Consider the following 26,468-nt stretch of genomic DNA (forward strand, 5'->3'; position numbering starts at 1 on the left):
TTGATGTTGTTACTTCGATATAATCCTAATTACAAAATGAATCACTTACTACTATCAAACAACAATTTATTTCCCTATCTTAAACTACATACGTCAACCAAAAATAGAAATAAAATAATATATTTACCCTGTAACTTTCCCTTGATCGACAAAATAAGGTAGGTGTTTTGTTGATATGAAACACTTGAGCCGATCAAACTTTTAATTTGGCCAATGTGCGAGCAACAACCTTGTTTAAGGACACCGAAAAGCTTGAAAAATGAGGAGGGCTAGAAGTCCCTCATGGATCATCCAAAAGAAGTTGAATAATAGCTATATGCATTGGAAAAGGGAGGAGAGAAAGTTAAAAGGAAGAAGACGGTCGGATGGTAGCTGTGGGCATATGAAAAAATAGAAGGAAATAAATGAAAGAGGTAAGGGAGGAAAGAGATGACTGATGATGGCTTCTATCAGCTTTGGCGATGACCAACGTTGTGATGAGCAACAACACGCGTTCTCATGTTGTCGTGCTCACACCGAAAGAGAATAAAGGAAAGAAAAATAAACAGAGGGGGAAAGGAACTCCTGCGGTGGCTAATGTTGAAACATGTGTGTGGTAGAGAAGCAGCAATGATGACAAGACAGAGGGGCGGCATCACTAGTTCAATGGTGTTGCACATGAAAAACCAGGAAGAGATGAAGAAGACTACTAGCAGGGTGATGGGCTACGCTGATGACAAGAAAGAGGGTGATGTCTGCGTTGCTCTATGAGAGAAAGAAAAGAAGAGAGAGTGTACTGTTAGGTGGGGAAACCGACATGTGGAAGAGGAGAGGAGAGGAGAGGAGACGTGGCGTGTAATGGAAAAATTGCGCGAGTGTGTGAGAGAGAAGTGGAGAGAGTATTTTCTCCAATTCTTTAAAATTTTTCCTATTTCATCCTAACCCAACTGAACCCCAGATTATTCTCACTTATAACTTAGTTCATCCATAAACTGACCAAATCAACCCTAGTTTGAACTCTGTGATCCTAATCACCATGTCTCCATGCCTACTTGATGAGTTTAATCATAATCCAATTCGGCTTCAACTTGACACCTAAACTCTATTTGACAATTTGGTTCAATTTATTTTGTCGTTTATTTTTTTTAAAAAAAATTCTAAGACAATAATACAATCTATATGATAATGCTTAAGTACTTTTATATTTATGTATTTATACTTCTTAAAAAGCAAATCTTTCCCTTGAAACCGTTTATATAATGTACAATTTCAACACTACTTCCAAAATGATACTTTTGGGATTCTTGGTGGACTTACCAGCACCAATGATTAAGAAGAGATTTGTTTAGTAATTCTAAGATTGACATGTTTTCTGATAGGTGTTTGGTAATAAGAGGTTTTTGAAATTATTATTTCTCTATCATAAATTACGATATAAGATGATTAAATTATCTACTTGCAATAATTGATGGGCCACCAAGGCTTAAAAACCCAAGACTAATATCCTTGAGGCTTCCTAATAGGTGAGGCTCATTGGTGAGAAACAAACTAAAGAAAATCATCCTCCAAAAGTGCCTAGACCAACTCTAAAACTTGAAACCCCAAAATAAAACGTTAACTCCTACTGGAACACAAAATTAACTCATATTAGAACACAAAAATTCCTACTGGAACACAAAATTAACTCATATTAGAACACAAAAATTCCTACTGGAACACAAAATTAACTCATATTAGAACACAAAAATTCCTACTGGAACACAAAATTAACTCCTACTGGAACATAAATCACAAATTTTGGTATCAGAGCCTTTACGACTTTGGGACATCTGGTATATGAGTACAACTTCTTTAAATCTAGTAAGAAGACTTGATTACTTAGATCTAGCTTTACAACCTAGAACAATCATCACTTTATACCAAAGTAAACATCATTGTTAATATTTGATTTAAATCCCATACTCACAGTCTTCATTCCGAAAATGCACATTTAAATTCCCTCACAGACTTACTGATAAATCTAGGAATTTCTTTAGAAACACAACAACATATACTTTTACATAGATTTGATACGATCTCTCATAACCTAGTCCAAAATAATCGGATTTTAGCTGAAGTCTTAAGGAATCTTGATTATCTCAGAAAATATTCCTACCAAAAAGGATACTTTGGCCTTACAGAAAACATTAAGTACAGACACAGAGTCCAAAGCCTTATTATTACAATCTAAGGAATTGATTGTAAGCAATAAAACTCAACTTTATGAAAAGCTAGATGCTCTTTATAAAATACTTGAAGAAATCAAATATAAATGAACAAACTTAGATTTGAAAATACACGCTACGAAGAAGCATTAGACTACTCTAAATAATTCTCAGTAATCAAAGAAGACAGATACTGTAATCTAGAGGTCACTGGGAAAAGTGACCAACTCTTGATCTAACAAAACAACACAATCCTAGCTTTATTAACTTCCCTCCATTACAGACTACTTTGTTAGAAAACATATTACTTGTCCTAGAAAAACAAACCATATCAGGAAACACTCAAACGACAACTTGGAAAGAAGCATTGGATAACCTGAACAAAGACTTAAGTAAACTATCTTTGGGAAAGACTATCAATAAAAAATTTCCTGAAAATTATAAGTTTTTAACTTACACAAAATCAAATGAGTCTAACAAGAACTGAACCTTTAACTGGTCCCTTACAAACAGTGAGACATGGAATCCAATACTACTTCTGGGCTAGATAATATACTAGCAAGAAGAAATTGTTCCTCTAATATTATTGTCCACATATTAGAAGAACTAATAGATGTGGAAAGAGACTTAACCATTTTCCTAAATGAACAACTAAACACCCTCAATCCTAGGAGATTATACAACCAGGGAATACTTAACTTTTCAACCGCGGTATACAGACACCACAGACAGAAATCTCTTCATCTTCCCGAGGGGGGAGTAAGATTAAATTTAATGACTCAAGAAACAGCCAAAACGTTATATAGTTGTAGACACAACTATATACATTTGGGATTAATTGTATTTAGACTTGGAGAACTTACAAGAGCTAAACTAGGAGGAAAAGTATTATTGGTCTTATATGACTCCCATCTTTCTAACAAAGAGAAAGCCATTGTAGGATTAATAGAAGTAGACATGAACAATAACTTAGGGTTAGGGATAACTTATTTATGTCCCAATTTTAATATTACTATAAGAGACTTTGTGAAACATATTAAGATACATATCCAGACTAAAGGATATGGATAATTTCAAGGAGACAATATTCAATTAGACACCATCTTCTTAGGAAAAACTATGAATCATATTCATAATCACTTTAAAGTCACAATCACATATATGAGTAAAGCACTCACCACTAAAAGAATTCATTTTTTCAAACCTAGAGAATTCAATTCTAAAATCATAGCAGGATTAGAATGGAGCATAAGTCTGAACAATCCAGATACAACTTTAAAACCAGCAACATCTATTATGTAAAAGGACAGAAATGAAAAACTTTTTGTTAGATTTTCTGGTTACCAACCATCAACTTCTCACAATGATTCTCCTAATGATGAACCTATCAAAGAAAATTTCACTTTAATGTTTAGACAAAATAATGATCCTTTTGAAATTCTAAAACAACTTGGAAAAAGGCATCTGAACTTAGTACAAAAATAGAAAATACGTCAAGATAGTAACAAAGCAGAAAATTATAACTTAATGAATATTTCCGAAGATATCAAGAGGTTTTTTGGTGGCTTAGATGAATATGTCTACCTGCCTTCAGAGGTTGCTATACATTCGACCAACACATACCTAGAGGAATTAGAAGCCTTTGATAAACAACATCATAAGCTAAAAGACAGCTGGACATTATATTTTGATGAAGATCAAATATAATAGCCCAAAAACTTGATGATGACAACATTAGCTTGCCAACATCTGCCAAAAATTTAATGAATCCTGGTGAATCATCAGCCACTTCTAAACCAACATATGAAGTAAGGATGCCTGAAAGCACAATGGGAACCATGGATTATGGACAAGGACATCCTCCTAGAACTAGGATAACTAATCCTTTAGTATGGACTATTGGAAAAATACAACCACCAGAAGTCACCTTCTTTGGAAAAGATGTTGTACTTTTAAACATCATAGAATGTGATCCTCAACTATATAATACTTAGAACAATGGATAGTCTCGGTTAAAAGAGATTACCAAGCTAAGCATGAACTAGACATAGAAACAAGAGATGCTATGATAAGAGTAGGAGAAAACTACTTTGGAGATGTAGCTAAAGCAGCTTGGGAAGACTTTAAGTTATATTTTTCAGACGAAGTAACACGGATTGCTATACAAGGTAATAATATACTTAATTTCGGCTATGCAATTCATAGACTACTTATAGCTAGAGATGCAAACACAGGATTAGATATCAGACAAAAAGAAGCAATACGAGACTTAGAACAACTTCAACTTTTTTATATTAAACACTTTTGTAATGATTTCCTGGCACTTACAACAATTTTAGCAAATTATTGCAATCCTGCTTTAGGGGTAAAATTGTTTAGTAAACTTCCAGGAGACTTAAGAAAGGAGATTTATAAGTTTTGGATTGATCAGAACATGCCAGCACTATATGATAATATTGTAGTTAGGATTCAACACATTCTCTCAAAACTTAAAGAAAAATGCACGTACATACAAATACAAAAACAACTTAAGAATCAACAATATAAGTTTTGTAGTCAAATATACACGCCTCAACAATGTGGAACAACCCAATCACACGGAAGACCAAGAAAAGGTATACAACCAATGATTATGGAAAAACCCAAACTGAAACCAAAGAAAACTTATTATGTACAGAAAAGCAAAGAAAAGAAACCTTATTTAAACAAAAAAAAACATGTCAAAAAATTTAAACCTAAAAAGACTTATGCTAATATCATTACGTGCTTTGCCTGTAATGAACCAAGACATTTTTCTTCTACTTGTCCTAATTGCAAAAGTCTTTATAGTCGAGAAGCCCGACTAGTAGGATGTACCAATCTTGACTTAATAATAATACAATCAGATATCTCTGATATGTCTTTTATTTACTCTATTGTGTCCGCTAATGATATGTAGAGCCGTCAATTTAGGTTGAGTCCGTCGGGTTGGCCCACCCCGCCAAACAATTTAAACGGATTGGGTTGGAATTTTATCAATCTAAGCCCGTCGCGGGCCAACCCGCCTAAGCCCGTGACCCGCGTGGGTCAACCTACGATGGGCTTGGGTTGGATCGCAGGTTGAGAAACACATGTAAGTAAGTTTTATATCAATTTATTATCTTTCTTTATTATAATTTTGAAATAAAAATTGTACTTTTCATCAAACATGAGTATTCGTTTGTGCTCATTTACATTTAAAATACCTGTTTCAGGATACATTTGGTTGATGAAATATTTTTGAAGTAAAACATTAAAGATATGAAACTTTTTTTAAAATTTTTGATGGGCCCGTGGGTTAGATCTGCCTAACCCGCAACCTGCCTTAGATTGGGTTGGATTAGGAATTTCCCAACCTACCAAGATGACAGGTTGGCCCACCCTACCCCGCCAAATGACGGGCCTGCCACAGGCCACCCGCCATGGATTGACTCTTCTGACAACTCTAATGATATGGAAGAATGCAATTCCTCTTCGGATTACACACTAATCAAATATTTGTTACAACCTCCTTATGGAAATGATGGCCTATATGAAATACCTCCTTTTTTGAAGATAATGTCAGTGATTTTGAGGAAACTGTCAATCTCATTGATAACTTTAATTTCATGTATCATCAATTTATCCCGCAAAATTTAACAAACTTAAGGTCAGACCAAAGGACTTGTATCCATTAGTGGATGCTCAAAGGACTTGTTCCTTGCTTTATTTGTAATTACTATCCATCAGTGTTAAAACGAGCAACTTGCAAATTATGTAAAAAACAATGTTGTAACATCTGTCTAGAAACAATTTTCAAATAACAATTTTGCCTATTCACACTATTCGTGGCCGTACACAAAATGCGCTTTTAGAAACCCGAGTCTCAAACTTAGAGACAAGACTCAACTTACTTGAAACTGAACTAACAACCCTAAGGGAACAACAAGCTTCTACTTTCCCACATAACAAGGGCAAAAGCCTAATCATTTCAGAGGAATTCGATGACACAAATTTTGTGTTCATTAAAACCCCTGACATTTGTATCACAGGAACTTCAGTAGACATCTGGGTTCAGTGTACCCTTAATATTTAAGGACATGAACTCACACTTCATTCATTTCTGGATAGTGGTGCTACCACTTCTACAATTGATGAATCCCTTTTACTATCTGCTTTACCCGACACTTTGATCAAGCAAACCAATAAACCTTTAATTAGTACCCAATTTGATGGCAACAACTCTCCTGCCACAAATTTGTGAAAAATGTCCAACTTCACTTCTATACTAATTGTGGTACTTTCAGCCACCCTCTTGTTCTGAATCAATTATGGCTATGTCCATTACATCATAAACAAATATCTCTAATCCTTGGTCTTAATTTTCTCCTTCCCCATGATAGAGCTCTTTTACTCACTAAGGATTATGCTGTATTCCTTTCTACCCCTGTCATTGCACCTAACCTTTCTGAATATCCCTATGAGGTCCTCACTTGGAAGTGTGGTGATACCCTTGTCCCTATTCCCCCTACTACAAATCCGACTTCTGCCTCTGGTTCATATAAACCAAACAAACCATGTCAACATCAGGAAAACTAATGTCACTTGGCATCTTAAGCCCATATTTAGACCTAGAAGAAGATTTAGTCCTAAGCCACATTCTACAACCAGATGCGATCTTATATCCACAAGATTTTATTAGCCCAGCATACTTGCTAACTTTACTCAAAACACAAGACACTTTAGACTCCTTAATTTCTAAACTAGAAAAGTTAGAAATTACAGGGGGAAATCCTACAAAATACTGGGAAAGAGACAAGGTATACTGTAAACTAAATATTATTAATTCTGATCTCACCATAAAGACTCAAGACTTAAAATACACTAACTGGGAAAGAGAAGAATGCAAAACACATATTTCTCAGCTACTTGCTCTTAAAGCTTTCCGCGCTTTGAGTTAAGGCATAGAAGTCCAACTTTTATGGTAAATAAAGGCATAGAATAGAAAAGAGGTCAGTCACGAATGATGCTTAATTATAAACGTCTCAATGACAACTGCCATGAAGATAGTTATAAAATACCAGATAAAGACCAATTCCTGAATAAAATTCAAAACTCTAAGTGGTATTCAAATTTGATATGAAATCTGATTTTTAGCAAGTCAAAATGCACCCTAACTCTATCCAATGGACGTCATTATCTTGTCTAGAAGGACATTTTGAATGGTTAGTCATGTCATTTGAACTTAAAGTTGCCCCTCAAATCTTCCAAGATATTTTTAGAGGCATTTCTTCCATTACTTGTGTCTATAGAGATTATGTACTTGTCTTCTCTAAAACAAAAGAAGAACACTATGCACACTTACACATGATTTTTAATTTATTTTAGAAACATGGGTTAATAGTTTCATGAAAGAAAATGGAAATAGCTACAACCATATAGACTTTCTTGCCGGTGAAATTGGACAAGGAAAGTAAACAAACTCATATAACAAGCAAAATTTTAGACTTTCGAGATAAAATGGAAGAGATAAAGACTCTTAGATCTTTTCTTGGACTTTTAAATTACGCAAAACCATATTTAAAAAACAAAGGGAAAATCAGTGGTCCCTTGTATAACAAAACTTCACAAATTGGACAAAGATATTTTAATGATATTGATCTGGTTAAAACAAATACAAGCTATGTCGAAACAACTCCCTGTGCTTACTCTACCCTTAGATACAGATTACTTAGTAATAGAAATTGATGGTTGTAAAATTTGATGGAGTGGAGCTTTATTTAGACAAATATCTAAAATATGACCCAAAAACTTCTAAATCATTATTAGATACTCATCAGGAAAGTACAAAGAAAATGGGATCTTACTTCACTTGACTATGAAATTTTAGCAGTCATCTATTGTTTAGAAGCTTGTTAGACATATGTTGCAAGGTTGAAATCACAATTAGGACTGATTGTGAAGTAATAGTTCACTATAGTCAGCAAAAAAGGGAACTAGAAAAGGATTAGGCTCAAAAAGATGGATTAAGTTTACAGACACCATCATTAATAAGGATTAAAAGTACATTGGGCACACATAAAAGGAACTAATAATTCCCTAGCTGATACTTTATCCAGACTTCTTTAATAATTCTTCTCTTGTCTACAAAACTTATGGAGCAACAAAAGAAGGTAGAACTTATGGATACAAAACTATGAAGTTGGGACCAGGAACTTCAACAGTTCTTGAGAAGAGAAGATACTTTCCAATTTGAACTTAGATCAAAACTTGATCTAGTGCATCAATGCCTTATTGACAATATATGGAACATCCCTACTTCACCAGGAATAGCAAATCACAAAATTGCTATTATAAATGCTCTCTCCAATTACTTTGTTACAACTATACAAAAACCTATAGGGAAAAGTTCTCCTGTTATGCTATCTTTTCAAGAATGCATGCTGACTTTACTCAACATGGGATGAGATAAAAATGATTCTACCAGAAGACAACAAACCCTCTTATAAGGGTTTCTATCATGTGGATGGAGCCTATGATTTATTTTGGGCCAAACAAGGCCCAAAGCTAAGATTTGAGCTCATATAACCAATATGTTAATGCCCCGGGGCAAGGTTGAGTTGACTAGTACGGGTAGAGTTGCTACAATAGAGCAAGAGTTCGAATCTCGGCAAAGCCGAGGAAAAAAGCCCTCCCCGCACTAGCCAACTATAGCTTTCCGATTTATCTCCTCACACATGGTCGTGGGGCCGACAGTGTGGGATCGCTGGGGTGGCGGATTCCACCTTTTGCTATAATATATTAACAAACATCGTGTAAGATCAGCATATTAAGTCAATCAGCTCCACCAAATCAAAGCGAACAAACACATAAGATGTCACGCCCCAGAGGAGTCCCTGTCCGAAGAAATTTCGGCAGCATCTCCCCTGTACGGCGGACAATCTGAAACTTTCTACATCTCCATATACCTCAGCCACATGCGGCTGGAATGATAACAGAAAATAAAATACAACATACAGACATTCCACGCAATTTAATAAGCAATGAATAGAAGACTCAAAATCCACTCTACTCAACTACACTCATAAAACACAAATCCGACGATAAGATCAATTTACCTCTTCTGCCGTCTAGACAGACATGTAGTAAAAGCAAAACCAAACCAAATCCATCAACATTACAAAATCCATATCATATCCATATCATCAAACAAAACAAATTTAGCATAGTCTATGTAAGAAAACCAAAAGACCAATAATATCCTTGAGGTCTGTAGGGATTAGCAACTTGAACTCTTTCCTGACAGCATCAACCTGAAAAATAACAACAATGGAGGCGGGGTGAGTCCAACGCTCAGCAGGTACAACTGATATACAAAGTAGGGAAATAACACATAGCACTAATCATGCGTACAGTCTCCTGATATAAGAAAGATAAAAATGCATCTGAAATAAACAGGAGAAAGCACTAACCGTAACTCAGGTATAAGGACAACAGTCGAGTGGTATAGGAATCCGTATGCATGTCGAAGCGGTATCCAAATAATACGCAGATATAAATGCGCAAAGACAACACAAACAATAAATGCATCACGTATGATGCGATGATGCGTCTGGTCACCCCCGACGTACGATCATCTCACACAATCGTGAAGCCGAGTGGGTAGGGCTGTGACAACCGTGCACTCTGTCGTCACTACTCCTGATGAGTGACTGAGTGGACGGGATGCTGTCGGAGTACACCTATCCTCCTACCCGAAATCATAAATGGGGGAGCGCAATGCTCTCAACTCCCGATACACGATGACGGGGAGGAATCCCTGCCGGCTAACACGTTGCATCACGCTACCCATGAGCGGACCAACGGAGCCAAACAAAGTCTCTGCTGCAACACACACTGCCTGAATCGACCACTAACCCATGAGTGGTGGTGTGTGCAGATCCATGTAACTGGCGATGTGCTCAACAATAATGGAGCGGACTATCGCACAGCATGCAATCATGCAAATGGTGCATGACACTAACCACAACATATCCTGAGCTAAACCATGTATATATATAGAATGTGCACCATAAGTCAACGAAGCAAAACAACGATACACAGATCAGATAAGGTATACAATCTAGGTCCTGAACATGGTGAAGCATGGTATATTACTACCCCTACAAGCATGTATAAACAGGTAAAGTATACATGAGATGCAAACCAAGCAATCAATCAAGCATGTAACAAGTTTTGGGTAGTGATTAACCGAAACAGAATGAGGAACATAATTAATGCAATTTGTTAAATTCACTACTATGTATATCAAACGACATAAAGTCAAAAGTACCCGCCTCCAAAGAAAGGATCCAATCTGGTCCGAATACGACGTCGAGATACTCGTCTCGCGTCAAAGTCCTGTGTCACAATATTTAATTTAGTTAATTCTATCATGCATTCATTAACTAAACTAAATTCTAATTCATTTATCAATTAGGGTTAACTTCATTAACCCTAACCCCTTCCACCATTAAATTGATCAAGGTCTATATATATATCCGGCCTAACATAATAAATTCGAATCCAATTTCATTTCCTAACCTTTCCTTCAATTCGGTGCATGATACAACAAAAGAAACAACTGCACTACACCTTACCTCAATTCTCATAGCAGGGAGGTTGCTGCTGGAAATTGCTAGCCGAAAATACCTACTGTCGCAGATTCTTGGCCGGAGCTACACTGATTCTACAACCACAGACATCCACCCAGTGAGCACAACATCCTGTACCAAAACTGAAATCCAAATCCAATAAACCTTACCTACTCGATACCTTTTTGTTTTCTCTCTGCTGACGGCTAGTGGCGAAGCAGGAAGATCCGATGGTGAGGTATAGGTCACGGTGAAGCCACTAGAGCTTGGAGGTTTGTTTTTGGTTGAAGACCAACTCGCTAGAGCGACGGTGAACCAAGTCTAGGGCACGACGCGATACTGCTCGCTCTCGGCAGTGGCACACAGAGGAAGAACTAGGCTCGGTGCGGTGGACACACGGTGTCGGTCGGCTGTGGGTGACGACGGCGGCGCAAGATCACAGGGGAGGCCGGCAGTGCTAGGGCACGACCCAATCGACGCTGGCGTTGCTGGACGGTGTCGGCCGGCAGTGGCTCGACACCTAGGGCACATCGGCCGGTCGCGAGAGATGAGGGAGGAAGGAAAACCGCCGCGGCCGGCGGGAGGCGGGGGGGGGATGGTTTCGGCGAGGAAAGGAAAAATAAAGAAAAGAGAAAAGAAAATATAAAATAAATAAACATTTCCTCTTTAAAACGGGGTAGCCTAAACAGGCTTTCTCGGAATCCAAATTTTATCCCCGTTAACTCGTCCATACGAGCTCTGGAAAATTCCCGAAAAATTTCCAAAAATTCCGGAAAATTCTCTTATTATTATTCTCTATTTTCCGGTATTTTACATTAGATTGAATCAGATAGGTTGTTGATAAATCTCATTATTACATTGAAAAGTGCCCAGGGTTAGTGATTTATGAGACTTTAAGTTTTAGTACAAAGGAGTAATTTACTAACAACTATGGTTCATTGAGTGATATTTTTGCCATATTTTGTCATCAAAGTTGTTCATCTTCCAGAGTATAAGAACATAGTAGTATTAATATATTCTATGTGCTCATTGTGCAGGCCCTACATCATTTGCCCCAATTATCCGCACATCAATTGATGTTGTCAAAAGAAGTAATTGGCAGTATCATGTTCTTGTCATCATTGCTGATGGACAAGTAAAGATATCATTTAGTGTTAATTTTATACTTGGCTTTCTCTGCATACATACACTGTTTTGTTGTAAATTCTAGGTCACAAGGAATCCTGACGTTCCACCAGGAAAATTAAGTTCACAAGAAGATGCAACCATAAAAGCAATTGTTGATGCCAGGTGAAATTTTGTTACAACCATCATTTGTCTCTTTAGTCCTAACTTTCTTCTGAAAAGCGCTTTGATCATTCAGTTACTTTCCTCTATCTATAATTATGGTTGGTGTTGGTGATGGACCATGGGATGCAATGGAACATTTTGATGACTGTATTCCTGAACGTAAATTTGACAATTTTCAGGTGACACTTGTTTCAAATGATCATTGTGCTATTTGAATATTGTATTGAACTTTACCAAAAATATGGGTGGAGTTATACATTTATAGATCACTAGCAGTTAATTACTATGTGCATTAATCATGTAATTCTTCAGTAATATTCAAGATTTAAATACTGTTTATGTTTGTCTAGTTCTCTGGCTCAGATCAGTAAAATAACTATTCTTGTTTTGCACTGAGTCTTTATTATTGACTTAAAAATAATACCTTTTTCAACAAGGATATCTAACTTGCTTATTTGCCTATTGTTGAGTTAGCCTTTTAAATTGAGACTAATTTATGAGAAATTTTTAGTATTCTCTGTGGAAAAATGGTATAATCTCTTTTATCTGTCTAAACATATCCTTACTTTGTATATGAAAACGTTATTTTATACCCACAAAGATTTATCTCAGTGAAACACTTATTCAAATATTTTCTACACTAGATCTCAAAAATCAGTTTTATATTGTAAAAAAAAAACTGATTTATTTTGAGCATGGTTTCAGATGTCATTCAGTATTGGTTAGTACAACTGGAATGCCTCATTCCAGTTGTTGATCAATATTGATAATTTGTTAGCACACAAAAATAGCACCACTCGTGTTGTGACAATTTTGGTAGTACCGACCTAGATAAGGCATATTGAAATGACCCTAATTTTTTTTAATATATATATATATATATATATATATACACACACATTCCATGCACCGTATAACATTTCAATGAAATAAGAAGAACCGACTGCGATTAATAATCCGCCCCTACATTCAACCCATTACGAGTATGAGAAAGAAAAGAAAGTTTCTAAACCAGTCAAACATCCTAAAAGTCAAAGTTCAATATTACATTATTCTCTTTAAATCATAAGATTTGTTTGTGGAGTTATAAGATCCTTGGGGGTGTACTGCCCAGCAGGGGCGGAGCCACGTTGATGATTGGTGGGGCAATTGCCCCACCTTAATATTTTGTAAATGTCCATAGATATTATAAAATTACAATCTTGCCCTAGTTAAAAAGAAAAATAAAAGTAGGGCTCGCAAGTTGCAACCCTCGTCTTGAATTTCCCTACCCGTTGCCCTCTCCTTGCGCGGTTGTGCGCCGCCTGTGCTCCTTGAGACGACCACCCCCTAATCCCTATCCATCTGCATCGACGACGACTCTATGATTTTCTCCGCCCTCCTCTTCCTCCTCCGCTCCGGTTCTCTAGTCTCTACCCTCCGTCGCCTTCGTAGCTTCTCCAAGCAGAACCTCATCGACGACTCGACAAGGCTCTCTTTTACGGTGTCGACAGCTGGCTTCCCTCCGGGCTTCGCCTTGTCCGCCACTCATTGGATTCGATGACGCTACTGTGCTTGCAAGACTTCGAGGACGTCATTCCCCCTAATTTCCACTGCTTTGTCCGCCGGATTCAAGACTTCGAGGACAGCTGGCATCTTCCCAAATTTCACTTATTACTGCTTGCAAGTTGGAATCCATTCCCTGATTTCTCTTATTATTTAGTAATTTTGGTTGATTAAATATTATTGGCTTTACATAAGTTACATTACTAAGACACTTACTAATTTTGGTTAACTCACAATGTAGTAAAAGAACACATTTTTAAGACCAAGAAAGCGAACTTCTCGACTGATCAGATTCTCGATTATGCAAATTGAGAAAAGAAGTTAACATTTTAATATTGTAGAGGAACTTCCTTATCATATAGGCTTACGATGTTGCATTTACTAGACAGTTGAGGACTTGAGGTGAATAAATGAGCGGAAAAATAAGTGGTGGACGATTAGTGTCAGCTATTGTTGCAATTTTCCAGTTGCCAATACGAAGCCCTGATTTTTTTTAAGGAATCCTAGGTGGTTAAACCGTTAAAAATCTGAGTCACTTGTCTTTTTTGGTACTGCACAAATTTATCAAAATTTTCTGTGCTCATTAGTGTAACTTCTGTTTATACTTGTATCAGATCAATGAGGGGATCAAAAGCTCACCAACTTCATAATCAACAATGGTATTCATTGCCCCACTTGTTATAAGGGGCCTAGCTCCGCCCCTGCTGCCCAGACCAGTTTGGTCAAGGATCCGAGCCTCCAATGTCATCAGTTTCTTCACCTGCCATAAACCAAATCCAGTGAGTCTAACTCAACACCTCCAACCCATAATAGTAAGAATTTCGTAATCAGTCGTATGCATCATTAAATCTACCATTACTTGAAAATTTATTGTCAAAGAAACAAGCAAGCAGGCATATAGGCATCTTCCATAAAACATATCTTATTAAACTACTTGAAGGTTTCCAAGTTTCCACTTGAGAGATGGTTTGAGGGAAGGGGAGCCTTGGCGCAATGGTAAAGTTGTTGTCATGTGACCAAAAGGTCACGGGTTCGAATCCTAGAAACAGCCTCTTGCAAAAAGCAGGGTAAGGCTACGTACAATGGATCCTTCCCCGGGATCCCGTATGACGGGAGCTTCGTGCACCGGGCTGTCCTTTTTTATTAAACTACTTAAAGCCTAATAAACATCTATATCATTAAACTACATAAATCTCAATAAACATTTATATCATTCTCTACATAAGGTTCAATGAACATTTATACCATTAGGCTACATGGAGCTCAATAACCATGCATATCATTAATCTACCTAAAGCTCGATAAACATTTATATTATTATCCACATAAGGCTCGGTAAACATTTATGTCATCAAACCACATGAAGCTAAATAAACATCTAAAATACTTGTTTTTTTTAAAAATGTGTTGCGCTTACTCATAACGTTGCCTCGACTCCTAAACTTCCCTGGGCGTAAAGTGACCAAATATTCATCAAACCTGCTACACACACACACCCTTCAATGCCCCTCGAAAACTTGTTGCAGCTAACCCTCAACCTTGTTGTACACAACCTCAATAGACCCATCAGAATCTGCTACGTACGTTTCTCCCAAACATCCCTCGAAATTTGCTGCACACGGCTTCAAATGACCATCTAAAAAAAAAAATCTGCTACATACAATTGCAATTAACCCTCGAAAATCTACTACGCACAACCTCAATTAACCCTCGAAAATCTGCTACGCATAACCTCCAAATGCCCCTCGAAATTTGCTGCACACGACCTCAATTAACCCTCAAAAATCTACTGTGTATAACCCAGATATCTCTCAAAAACCTGCTGGGTATACAGGTTCAAAGGCATAGGAAGAAAAGTCGAAAACCTGCTGTGTATACAGATTTGAAGGCGTAGAAAGAAAGGTCAAAAACCTATTGCATATTCAAATTCAAAGGAGTAGAAAGAAAAGTCGAAAACCTGCTGCATATTCAGATTCAAAGGAGTAGAAAGAAAGTCCAAAACCTGCTGCGTATACAGATTCAAAGGTGTAGAAAGAAAAGTCCAAAACCCGCTGCATATACAGATTCAAAGGAGTAGAAAGAAAAGTTGAAAACCTGTTGCATATTAAGATTCAAAGGAGTAGAAAGAAAATCCAAAACCTGCTACGTATACAGATTCAAAGACGTAGAAAGAAAAGAGTTTAAGAGGTGCCTTTATGCTTGGAGGCTTGGTGTTGGCACAGGTGGTGACGAGGAGCAACGATGGGGCGTCCCTTTGGGCTTTGGCCTCGTTCTTCCTTCCAAGGTTGAAGCCTTCTCTCCTCTTCCTACTTGCCGTCGAGATATCTCCCTCTCCCTTTCTTTTCTTCCGCCGAGACCTCTCCCTCTCCTTTTTTTTTTTATTTCCACCGCCCCTGTTATAAGAAACTAAACCCTAGGCTTGGGTCCATTCCTTAGCAATTCGGTTGAGCCCATAAGTCCATTAGTTGGTTAATAGCAATTTAGTCCCTTTAAATAAAATAAAATAAAAAGTTTATTATCATGTTCCCCCTTGAATTTTTCTTTTAAAAAAGTAGGACCTTACACATATCTTGGTTGGTACTGTTTTGAATGATTCTCTTCTTATAACTCATCCTTCAATTCGTCTGTTGATCATGGGAAGAAGATTAGAGACGAGTGGGAAAGTAGGGAAATACTAGTTAGGCACCAACAATCATGAAGAGTGACGTTGTAGTTAGAGAAATAAAGATGTATCCATATCCTGTGCATGTGTCTTTTAATTTCAGTTGTGCTAGTCCAAGTTCAATTTTTATTGTATGGATGCAACGAGAAACTAATTCCAATTCTAGATCTTCTAGGAGCACTGGTTATCTAGCTCTTGAAAAAATGTACAATGATCTCACTAGGAATGCTAGGGATGTTACAAGACATAATGCTTTTATTTGAAACACAATACTTATTATACTATTGTTAGATAAAAATCACTGAGATGTTTATTACATTTCTATAACTTTTATTGATATAAAATTTTTAAATAATTTTCTAAAACAAGCTAAGTGGAAGAGGATTGACAAATTAAAACTCGTTTGAGTTATTCTTGACACATTTTAAAGTGCGTCAAATTTTAGCACTACATGATATAAAATCTAAAGCAAGGTTGAAACTCTGACATAGAATAGTACTTTAACTCATGGTTGGTAGAATGGGCTAATCTCAATCTAAAGTGACTAAGTAGTATTGGGATTAACCACTAGTGATTCCATTCTGAGTGAAAAATTGAATACCCTTCTGAGATTAATGAAATCTAGATTAATCAAGGAAATTGATACTATATTTGTGATTAATAGTTGGTAACTAGATGAGACAGGAGAAAAATTGGCTGAATTAGAACCAAATCACTTAGTTCAGCTGATTTCTCTAATTCCCACTCGGGAATCTTTTCCAATAGATAATGGTTATAGTGAGGATGTTCCACATTATATATGGATTATTGTTTTCATGATAGAAAGAATGGATTTAGATTAAGGAACCTTACCTATATTTTTTAGTGTTTGAAAAGAGTAATCCAAGTGAGGCTTTGACATTATGGTGAGGGGAGAAGTTAACAAAGAGGCGAAGGCAAAGGTGGATGATGGATTTTTAGCATTATGCAGTCTTCAGAGGTATATATGACATGTTACCAACATTAGCATATAGAAGAAGATGACGATGTCCTCTTCTTCTTGTCTTCTTTGAACTTTTGGTGTGTTTTTTTGTACAAGTAAAATTTTTATATAGCACTTACAAAAGCATACAATAAGCAGACTTTAGTAGCAGCTTATGATTGACAAAGTCTCGAATCATAGTATACTCCTACGAACTATAATACATGAATTTGCACATTCCTAAAAATCTTCTCATAATCTGTCTCTCATAAAAGAAACTACTATTCTTGCTCTCCACACAGTGGACCAAAGAAGACAAGGCAAGATGTCGGGCATTTGTCAACATTCGATGCTGACGATAGTATCTCCCGAAGACTCTCAATGTCCTCCGGTAGGTAGACATCTCCTGCCGCATGTGTCGTCAATCTGGGATCTTCCTTCATAACTACATAATAGGATTTGAAGAATAAGCACTTCTGTGTCTCCAATACCTATCCACAAAAAGTGCATTGTCGATCCTCCATGTAATATTGTCTGTCTTTGGTGGGAAGATGCTTCTGTGCCAACAGCCAGAGTGTGACTGCATGACTCGGCTGTAAGTAGGCCTTCCACTTTGTTTGGGTCCATGTCTTCTTAGGACTAGGATGTCTAAAGAAATCATATGCCCAAACTACCCCGCCATCTTGAGCAAACCAATCTACTAGTCTCTGTCACATTGGCGCATCCTGAGAACTTTTGGTGTTCTCAAGGAAGGCAAAGCTTGTCTTTGTCTCTACTATGGTATAAAATAGAGTTGTGATTCACAAACTTTTGTGAATCCCCTTCCACTTCTCAATGAAGGATAATTTATTAATTAACATTAATGACTATGTATTAAATTACTTAATAGTTAATTAAAATGTTAGAAAATTTAAAGGGCATCACTAATTATGCATATCGTTACAAGGGCATCTCTCTTTTAAAAATTATCAAAACAATGCTCCATCCATAATTTGATACTTCCAATACCCCTTTGTGTTCCACCTTAGAACAACTTTGACCAAAATTGCTCCACCTTGGAGTTACACTGTACCAATGGCATGAACAACTTTGACCAAAGTTGTACTACCTTGGAAGCTTTATTCAAAGTTGTCTAAGTTAGAAAACAAAGGGGTGTTTTGGATCTCAAATTACAAGTGGGGTGTTGTTTTGATAATTTTTTAAAGAGGGGTGCCCTTTAGATGATATGGATAATTAGGGGCACATTTTGATTTTTTGACAATTAGAATTACTAAGTTGATATAATTTAAAATTTAATTAATTAATAATTAATTTAACATGAATAATAATTTAAAAATTAATTGTTTTTAGTAGTTTATTAATTATTTAACTAATTTATAGTCCAAATAATATTATTTTACTTTAGATATTAAATTAATTAATTTAATGAACTATAAATGCATGACTTTTTAAAAATTTAATGTCTTTTGTTATCTTATCCAATAGTTGTAGTTTCTTTTCATATTTTTTTCTAAATGTGTTTGAACCTTTTTTACCAATTCCAATTCCACTTGTTAGATATGGTTAATATTTGCATTTCTTGAAATTTTGATACCAAAACTGATATAACCACCCACACTTCAGCTTATTAGTAACTTTCATTTGACAATTAAACCATTATTTATAACACCCACCCTCAAGCAATATTATACATGCACAATCATTTTTTCAAGGACCTAATTCTAATTTTTTTTATATCTTAAAGGGAGTTTTCTAATGTTCTTAATTAAAAGTTTTTTCTTTCTTTTAGTTTTTTCCCTCCATTATAGAAACCCTTATTTAGCCTCATTTTATTTTACCTCCATCGTCTTTGTCCCTACGTTTATTGTGAGACCCCATTAACTCCTCTATCAACGTTGTCAACCTTCCCTTTTTTGGCATTTTCGTTGAGACCTAATCATAACTAGTAGTCCCTTAACTCAAGGTGTGCCGTAAGAACAACAATAACCCCTACTTGTTTGATTGTTGTGGAAGACCTAGTCTCTGTGTGAAACAACCTAAGGTGGCCTAATCCCCTCCCTCAACTCCATAAAGGCTCTTTGGGAGTTCTCCCCTAACTAATAGCCCCTTTGAATGATATATCTCAAACCCTTATTCTCCTCTCGGCGACTAGCATTGGCGAGTGATTGAGAAGTGTTAGAGCAATCAACCCTAAGTGGTCTAGCATGAGCTTAGTTTTGATGTTTAGGCAAAGGGTTTAAGTTACGCCCGATCTTGTGATTTAATATGTGTGTTTTAGTAGGCAGGGACTTAAGTGGATATACACATGGAGATGACTCAAGGTTCATTGAGATCGAAGAAGTATGATATCAGACATCTAAGGGACTATAGAATGCGGACCATTAGAGTGCAATTAAGACTATGTAATTAGTGCTTTAAGGATGACACGGATAGTGAGTCGAGCGTTCAGTATATGTGAGAGATGAGAAATTTGATAGGGGATAGCTGAGGCAGACTACGTAAACGGAGCATGAATGATGGCATTGGGAGAGAGAGCCAAGGGCTCAGTGCATTGATGGACATGAAGTTTGACAAGAGATGACTGAGGCTAATTACATAAGTGGATGAAAAATGATACAAAGAGTGAATCGAGTGATCAATGCATCTAAAGGATGAGAAACTTGACAAGAGATAGCCTGGTGGTAAAATCAATTTTATAGTGAGCTGAGAGTTGAGAGCAAATGTACTCGAGTGGGGGTTGATATGGACTTAGGTGAATTCAGTGCTTAGGTGAGTTGGTTGTAGTCAGCCCACTAGTTAATTGAAGGAGTCCTTTAGTCAACTTGTGGTTGTGTTGATTGGTAGTCGACTCAATTACAAACAAAATAATCTCTTCTTGAGACCAATTGATTGCGATTCACAAAAATCGATCAAGTCTAATCGACTAATCGTGCATAGCAGCGATTGTAATCCATAGGAATCAGTCAAGTCTAGTCGACTAATGGTGCATAGCAGTTGATTGATGACACAGGAAAAGGGTTTGAAGGGTATAAAAGGAGTTAATGGAGGTGAAATAGAGTTGGTTAAACCCGGTTAGAAATCTGCCTTCTTGTAATTCCTCCATCGTAATTGTGAATAATTAATAAATTTGTGATTTTAGGACGGCCCATCAAATTAATGGACTTGAGCGAGTCATTATCTGAGTTGACATACACTTCAACCATCTGACTCACGAGTTGGACTATTACACCAATGAATTAGAACTTGGCCGGTTCAATTTTTAGTTCAGTTTCTATAACTGTTGCCTGAAACTATAAATAAGTGGAGAAGAAGAGAAGATGGCAAAAGATAGGAAGGAGACAGCTTGATGTTGGGTTACTCATTTTTCACCTAAGAAACTTTTCTTTGTAGCATCAAATCATGCATTTTGTTAAAATTAAGACTTGTTGCACCACACCCCTAGTTTAAGTGTGTCTTCAACATTGGTAAAATGCATCTTCTCCTCTGATTTCCCTTTTTTCTGACTAGGAGTCTGACTCTTTTTCAGTTTGTCAACTTCACAAGCATTATGAGTGGAAATAAAGACATGCCAAAGAAAGAAGCAGCCTTTGCACTCTCTGCGTTGATGGAGATTCCTTTTCAATATAGAGCCACACAAGGGCTCCAACCTCTGGAGTAAAAGTCCTCTAAATCAGCTATAGTATTTTATATAAACAATGCTTTTCAACCTGTTACAATATTATTTATTAAATGTTTGGTCATCTCACAGATCCCAGAAAATCCAAATAAGTTCACCAAGAGTTCTTCCTCCTCCTAAGGGTGCAATTGAATGTGATAGTATAGCAATGCCATCTAGTCATCAGGCACTTCCAACAGGAGACACTGTTTCAGTAGAGCAGGTATGTTATTCTTATCTAATTTATTGTTTCAATGGGTGAACTTAGAGAAGCACGAGTTTTTTGCCTGCCCCACTGTAAGGAAACAATGTCGTTACATGATTTAACTTTACTTTTTCAGGTCTGCCCTATATGCTTAACAAACCCAAGGGATATGGCATTTGGTTGTGGACATATGGTAATTTATGTTTCCTTTTAAGTTATATTTCTAGGGAAGGAAAATTAGGTGATATGAAGTATCGGATACTGTATCAAATAGTTTCTCCTTTCATATTTCTTGTCTGCCATCATTTTCTAACATTTAAGTTCATTAAAACAAACTTTGATAATATAACTTTGCTATCCAAGCCATTTGCAAGTCAAATAAAGTGTGTTGAGCAAAAGTATGAAATAATATAATGAAATTTTAATTTATATTTAGAAGTAAATAAACTAACTGAAACTATATTAAAGGAATAAAACTTATCTAAATTAATCTTAGCACCATTCAACATAATAGGGTGTTGAAATCATACCATTCTACCAAGAGATGGAACTCTGATATGGCATGGAAAGGCCAAGCGAAAATTGTAAAAACCAACTTATTTTTTCCAAGGGGGAGAGCCCACTTCATTTGCAGTTTCTTTGTCCAATAGAAGTTTCTTTATTTAAATTTACACAGCTTAGACTTGGGCATCGCTTTGAGACAAGGGACGTGAGTACCAAACGCCTCAACATAAAATTTTAGTGATCGGATATAAATTTCAATTCTTTTTCTTGTGGGGTTTTATGATTTTCGTTCTATATCCTCAACTTACCAGATATCAGTCAAAATGGTAAAAGAAGGTTCATCAGTATTTTTATCTCTCACATGCATAATTTACTGCTTCTTAGTGAAAGAATCAAATTCTTCATGGCATTTCACGATTGGATGATTCAACTAAAGTAGGTGATATATATATATATATATATATAGAGAGAGAGAGAGAGAGAGAGAGAGAGATTATCAGGTGATTATTATAGAAAACTGTGTAAGAATAATTGTGTAATTGGGTTTCTATATTTTCACGTCTAATTTATTATTTTTATATATGGTATATTTTTTACCTTAGGCTGTGCTTTGCTTCATCTGTTTTTTAGTTGTTAAAGCTTAATCCTACAACAAATTGAGATTGCAGTTTTGTTCAACCTGAAACATAAGCTTTGCTAATTGATTGGATTGGCGCATGACTAACATAAACAACTAAACAGATATTGCATTAATCTTCTCACTCTGTATAGTGTTCATGTGTAACACGAAAAGATCTTATTTCCTGTGCTAAGAACTATATTTTGAATATGGCAGTCTTATTGTTCATCTCATTGTTCTAGACATGCAAGGAATGTGGTGCCACCTTAGCAACATGTCCCATGTGTCGGGCACCTATTGCTACGCGCTTGAGACTCTTCGCTTAAATCGTCGAGTGATTGGAGATGTATAAGGAGCCACACAGGCCACCTTGCGGTTTCTGAACATCTATGACATTCTGTAGGATCTGACCATCACCGTCATGAACATGTAATTTAGCAGATGTGTTTGCATAAAAAAAAATGTAATTTAGCAGACGTGAATCATGGAAAATCTTTGGTGGCTTCTTGTTTAACATCAGAATTGTTGGTGTAATGCTGTACGTCTATGATATGCAAAATGAATTGTTTTTCAGAAAATCTCTTGACCATAACACAAATATCTGTAAATATGAATTAATGTAGAAAACGTAGCAAAGCTTGGTGAATTGACCCTTTTTCTCAAATCTACTCTACTATTTGTAGAGATAATGCACTATTGGGGTAAACCCTTGATGCTCACAATGGTACCATCGAGAGGTTTTGAATTATTTCATGAATAAACCCTCAAGTTTGGAATTATAGATCAGAGAATTCGATTCATCTCTTGGTCCTTTCTTTTTTCCTTGTAATATATTAATGCACACTAGCACCATTAATATGTAAGCATATTAAAACCAAATAAGTATCAAACATATCATATCATGCGATAAAAGAAGAGATTAATTAAACACAAGTGTCAATTTGATATGGGGCTATTCCTTAATCTAAAATTAAGGAAACTACTTAATGGAGATGGAGATACAGGCTAGAGTCATAGAGATAAGCATTCAACAACTCATATAAAAGAGAGAAAATTAAGAAAGCTTAGTTGTAGGTGTCAATGTTGTTGGTGCAGTTTATATTAACGGTCTAATTCAGATTTTGATAAATAACAAGTTAAGTTAGATATTGTTATGATCTAACTACTTTACCAAGTGTGCAGGAGTTAACCAGATAGGTCAACAGGGCGATCGGATATTTGGTGCGATGTCTAAATAGGTCAACGGGTCGACCGGATATCTGGCAAGAAGTCTAGATAAGTCAACGAGTCGACTGGATATTTGGCGGGAAGTCCAGATAGGTCGACAAGCCGATCGAATATCTGACAGGAAGTCTAGTTGGGTATGCGGACCGGACAATTGATAACTGGTAAGTAAAGGTAAGTCACTAGAGGAGAATGATTAAGTGAGGACGCGTCCCAATTGAAGGGATAGTAGGCATCGATCCAGGTTAGGTCCATTTCGGATCCCTAATTTGAAAGCTTGATTAGTTCCTGGTCTTGAGAGGATATGAACTAATTACTACTCGTTATTATAACTGTGCTAACTTTGTTTTACAGGGTAGATGTTTTAGTTTTGGACTAACATCTTTTTGCATGATAAAAAAATAAAAAACCTTCGGATGAACAGTATCCGAAGCCGCCTTCAATACTGATGGAAGACGCCTTTGCACTGTTCATGGAAGGTGCCTTCAAAGGCTTTGGAAGACGCCTTTCGCAGGATGAACTTTGGACTTCATCGCGGATAAGAGCCGGGACGATCAGGATCAGATTTCTAGGGTTGGAGGTGCCTTCAATGGCTATGGAAGGCGCCCTCCAAGCTCTTTATAAGGACGCTCGCCCAAAGCTTCAAAAATAGCACTCATATGAGCTTCTACGTATCCAAAAAGGCTTTTCGACCGCTCCGAGCTCCTGCTACGATTCTACTGCGAAGCTGCTGTACTCGACTACTGCTCCGAGGATTTTAGATCGCGGCTGGTAGATCGACACACGAGCTCGTTCACATCAAAAGTGTTGGTAACATAATTATTTACTTATACTTAATTACTGCAAAAGAACAAGTGTAGTGTGTTGCACTTGTTCCGTTTTTCTATACTCAATTTCCGCTTCTGGAGGTACTGGAAGAGGTTTTTAGTGGATTACCCATCGATAGGTCCGTGAGACCTGGGTCTTGGAGTAGGAGTCGTCGAAGGCTCCGAACCAAGTAAACCGCCTGTGTTTTCTGTGTCATTTTACTTTCAACTTCGTACGTATTTTCCGTGCGTGTACTCATGTTTTTAAAACGATAAAATAAGTTTTTGAAAACCACGTGATTCTCCCCCTTCTCGCATGTGTATCGATCCAGCAAGTGGTATCAAAGTCAGGTCTTGCTTTGAATTGGTGCAACCACCAATCCAGCCAGGGGGAATCATTTTCAGATTTTTTTTTCTATTTGAGTTGGTAAAACTTTACCTATTCAGATAATATTTTCTCGTTCGGTTTTAACTCGAAGTTGGTGCAACACCACTCGAGCTCTTCGATATTTTATTTCTCAAACTCTGCTAATCCAAGACCAAGTCTTGATACTCTCTTTAGTCTTGTCTTTTCAGTACTCAAATGGCCCAAAACGAAGGATACAGTACCGTTCGTCCCCCACTCTTCAATGGAAATGATTTCCCATACTGGAAGAAACGGATGGAGGTGTACCTGAAGACTGACTTCGACCAATGGTTCAGCATCACCAAAGGGTACAAGGTGCCAACTGGGAACGTCGGATGTCCAATATATTCAAAAAATTAGAATCCAGAATTGAAGAAGAAGGCCCAGATTGACTTCAAGACTCTCAATACAATCCAGTGCGGGCTAACCAAGGAGGAACTGAACCATGTCGGCTCATACGTAAACATCAAAGAACTATGGGACAAACTCATAGAACTACACAAGAGAACTAACGACGCAAAGGTAACAAAAATATATTTATATTTAAATAAACTATTTAATATAAAAATACAGGAAGACGAGATTGCTAGTCAGCTACATGCGAGGATAAAAGATATCCTCAATGGACTTCACACAATCAGCCACCAAATGGAGAACCGAGATCTTATAAGGTACACTCTAAACGTATTTCAATGAAATGCGCAGTGGGAATCCATTGTGGATGCCTATTATATTTCAAGGAATTTGCCAAATTAAAATTAGATGAATTGTTTTGTGAATTGGAGTTACACGAATAGACTAATGTCAAAACTAAGAAAGGTATTACTCTTGTTGCAGGAACATCAAAAGAGAAATCTAGAACTAAGTCGGAACCTGAAGTTGAGTCCAACCCAGACTCAGATGATGAAGAATACCTGGTGAACTTGGTAAGAAAAATATTCATTGGGAGAAAGAAGATCAACTCCATCTCCAACTCTAACAATAAGAATGTGGCATGCTTTGGATGTAATAAAAAGGGGCACTACAAGTTCGACTGCCCTAATCTCAATAAGAAGAAAGCCCTTAAGGAAACTTGGGACGAATCGCATGTGGAGGAATCAGACGACGAAGAACCAAAGGACACCAACTACCTTGAACTGATGGCGTACGAACCAGAATCAAAGAGCGAATCGGAAGACAGGTCCGAACTCGAGTCGAGCCACGAGTCCGTACTCGTTTCTGAAGGTTCAGATGAGGTACATTTTAGTTTAAGAAATTTTTTTTTTTAAGATTATTGCATGTTTAAATAAGAAACTAACTAACTTTGAAAATAAAATAAATGAACTAACAAAAGAAAATAAAACACTTAATGAACAATTAAAATCAAATTCAACAGTTATGCCAACTCAACCTGAAATCCCAAATCAAGTTGCAAAACTTGAGGAGGAGAATTTCAGATTGAAAAATGGAATAGTCGAACTAAAAGAATTACTGGAAAAAGTTGCAACCAAATCCAAGTACCTTGACATGATACTTGAATCACAAAGAGTTGTGTAAAATAAGTTCAGACTCGGATATAAGTCCAGCTCAACCAACAAAACCTTTATATCCTTAGTAAACCAAAATAAAAATAAAATTAAAGCTTGAGTTCCGAAAGCGTGTCTAACCACGCAAGTAGGACTCAATCAATTTTATGTACCTAAAAATGAAATCCACCATCTAAAACCAAATCCAACTAAAATTAAAAATTCAAAACTAAACCTAAAAAATAATTCAAAACCAAACTAAAATAAAAAGCT

General features: G+C 36.6%; 1 protein-coding gene and 2 long non-coding RNA genes across 3 annotated transcripts in view; 1 reads left to right on the forward strand and 2 right to left on the reverse strand.

The window, feature by feature from the left end:
- The window catches only part of LOC121974923 (E3 ubiquitin-protein ligase RGLG3-like), a 43,540-nt gene extending 20,899 nt beyond the window's left edge, over window positions 1-22,641 (forward strand). The window contains exons 5-11 of the mRNA XM_042526212.1: window positions 11,851-11,948; window positions 12,024-12,103; window positions 12,177-12,282; window positions 20,798-20,925; window positions 21,020-21,149; window positions 21,268-21,324; window positions 22,497-22,641. Coding sequence (XP_042382146.1) covers window positions 11,851-11,948; window positions 12,024-12,103; window positions 12,177-12,282; window positions 20,798-20,925; window positions 21,020-21,149; window positions 21,268-21,324; window positions 22,497-22,580 — 683 coding nt within the window. The 3' untranslated portion in view covers window positions 22,581-22,641. The remainder of the gene's footprint in view (window positions 1-11,850; window positions 11,949-12,023; window positions 12,104-12,176; window positions 12,283-20,797; window positions 20,926-21,019; window positions 21,150-21,267; window positions 21,325-22,496) is intronic.
- LOC121974924 lies at window positions 9,324-14,411 on the reverse strand. The gene is made up of 2 exons (XR_006110151.1): window positions 14,288-14,411; window positions 9,324-9,493 (listed from the first exon to the last, which is right to left on the reverse strand). It is a non-coding gene; the product is annotated as an uncharacterized LOC121974924 (long non-coding RNA).
- LOC121974926 lies at window positions 10,520-11,394 on the reverse strand. The gene is made up of 3 exons (XR_006110152.1): window positions 10,984-11,394; window positions 10,820-10,908; window positions 10,520-10,580 (listed from the first exon to the last, which is right to left on the reverse strand). It is a non-coding gene; the product is annotated as an uncharacterized LOC121974926 (long non-coding RNA).
- Window positions 22,642-26,468: the final 3,827 nt, after the last annotated feature.

This window comes from Zingiber officinale, chromosome 4B (assembly GCF_018446385.1).
Source record: "Zingiber officinale cultivar Zhangliang chromosome 4B, Zo_v1.1, whole genome shotgun sequence".
Classification (NCBI taxonomy): Eukaryota; Viridiplantae; Streptophyta; class Magnoliopsida; order Zingiberales; family Zingiberaceae; genus Zingiber; species Zingiber officinale.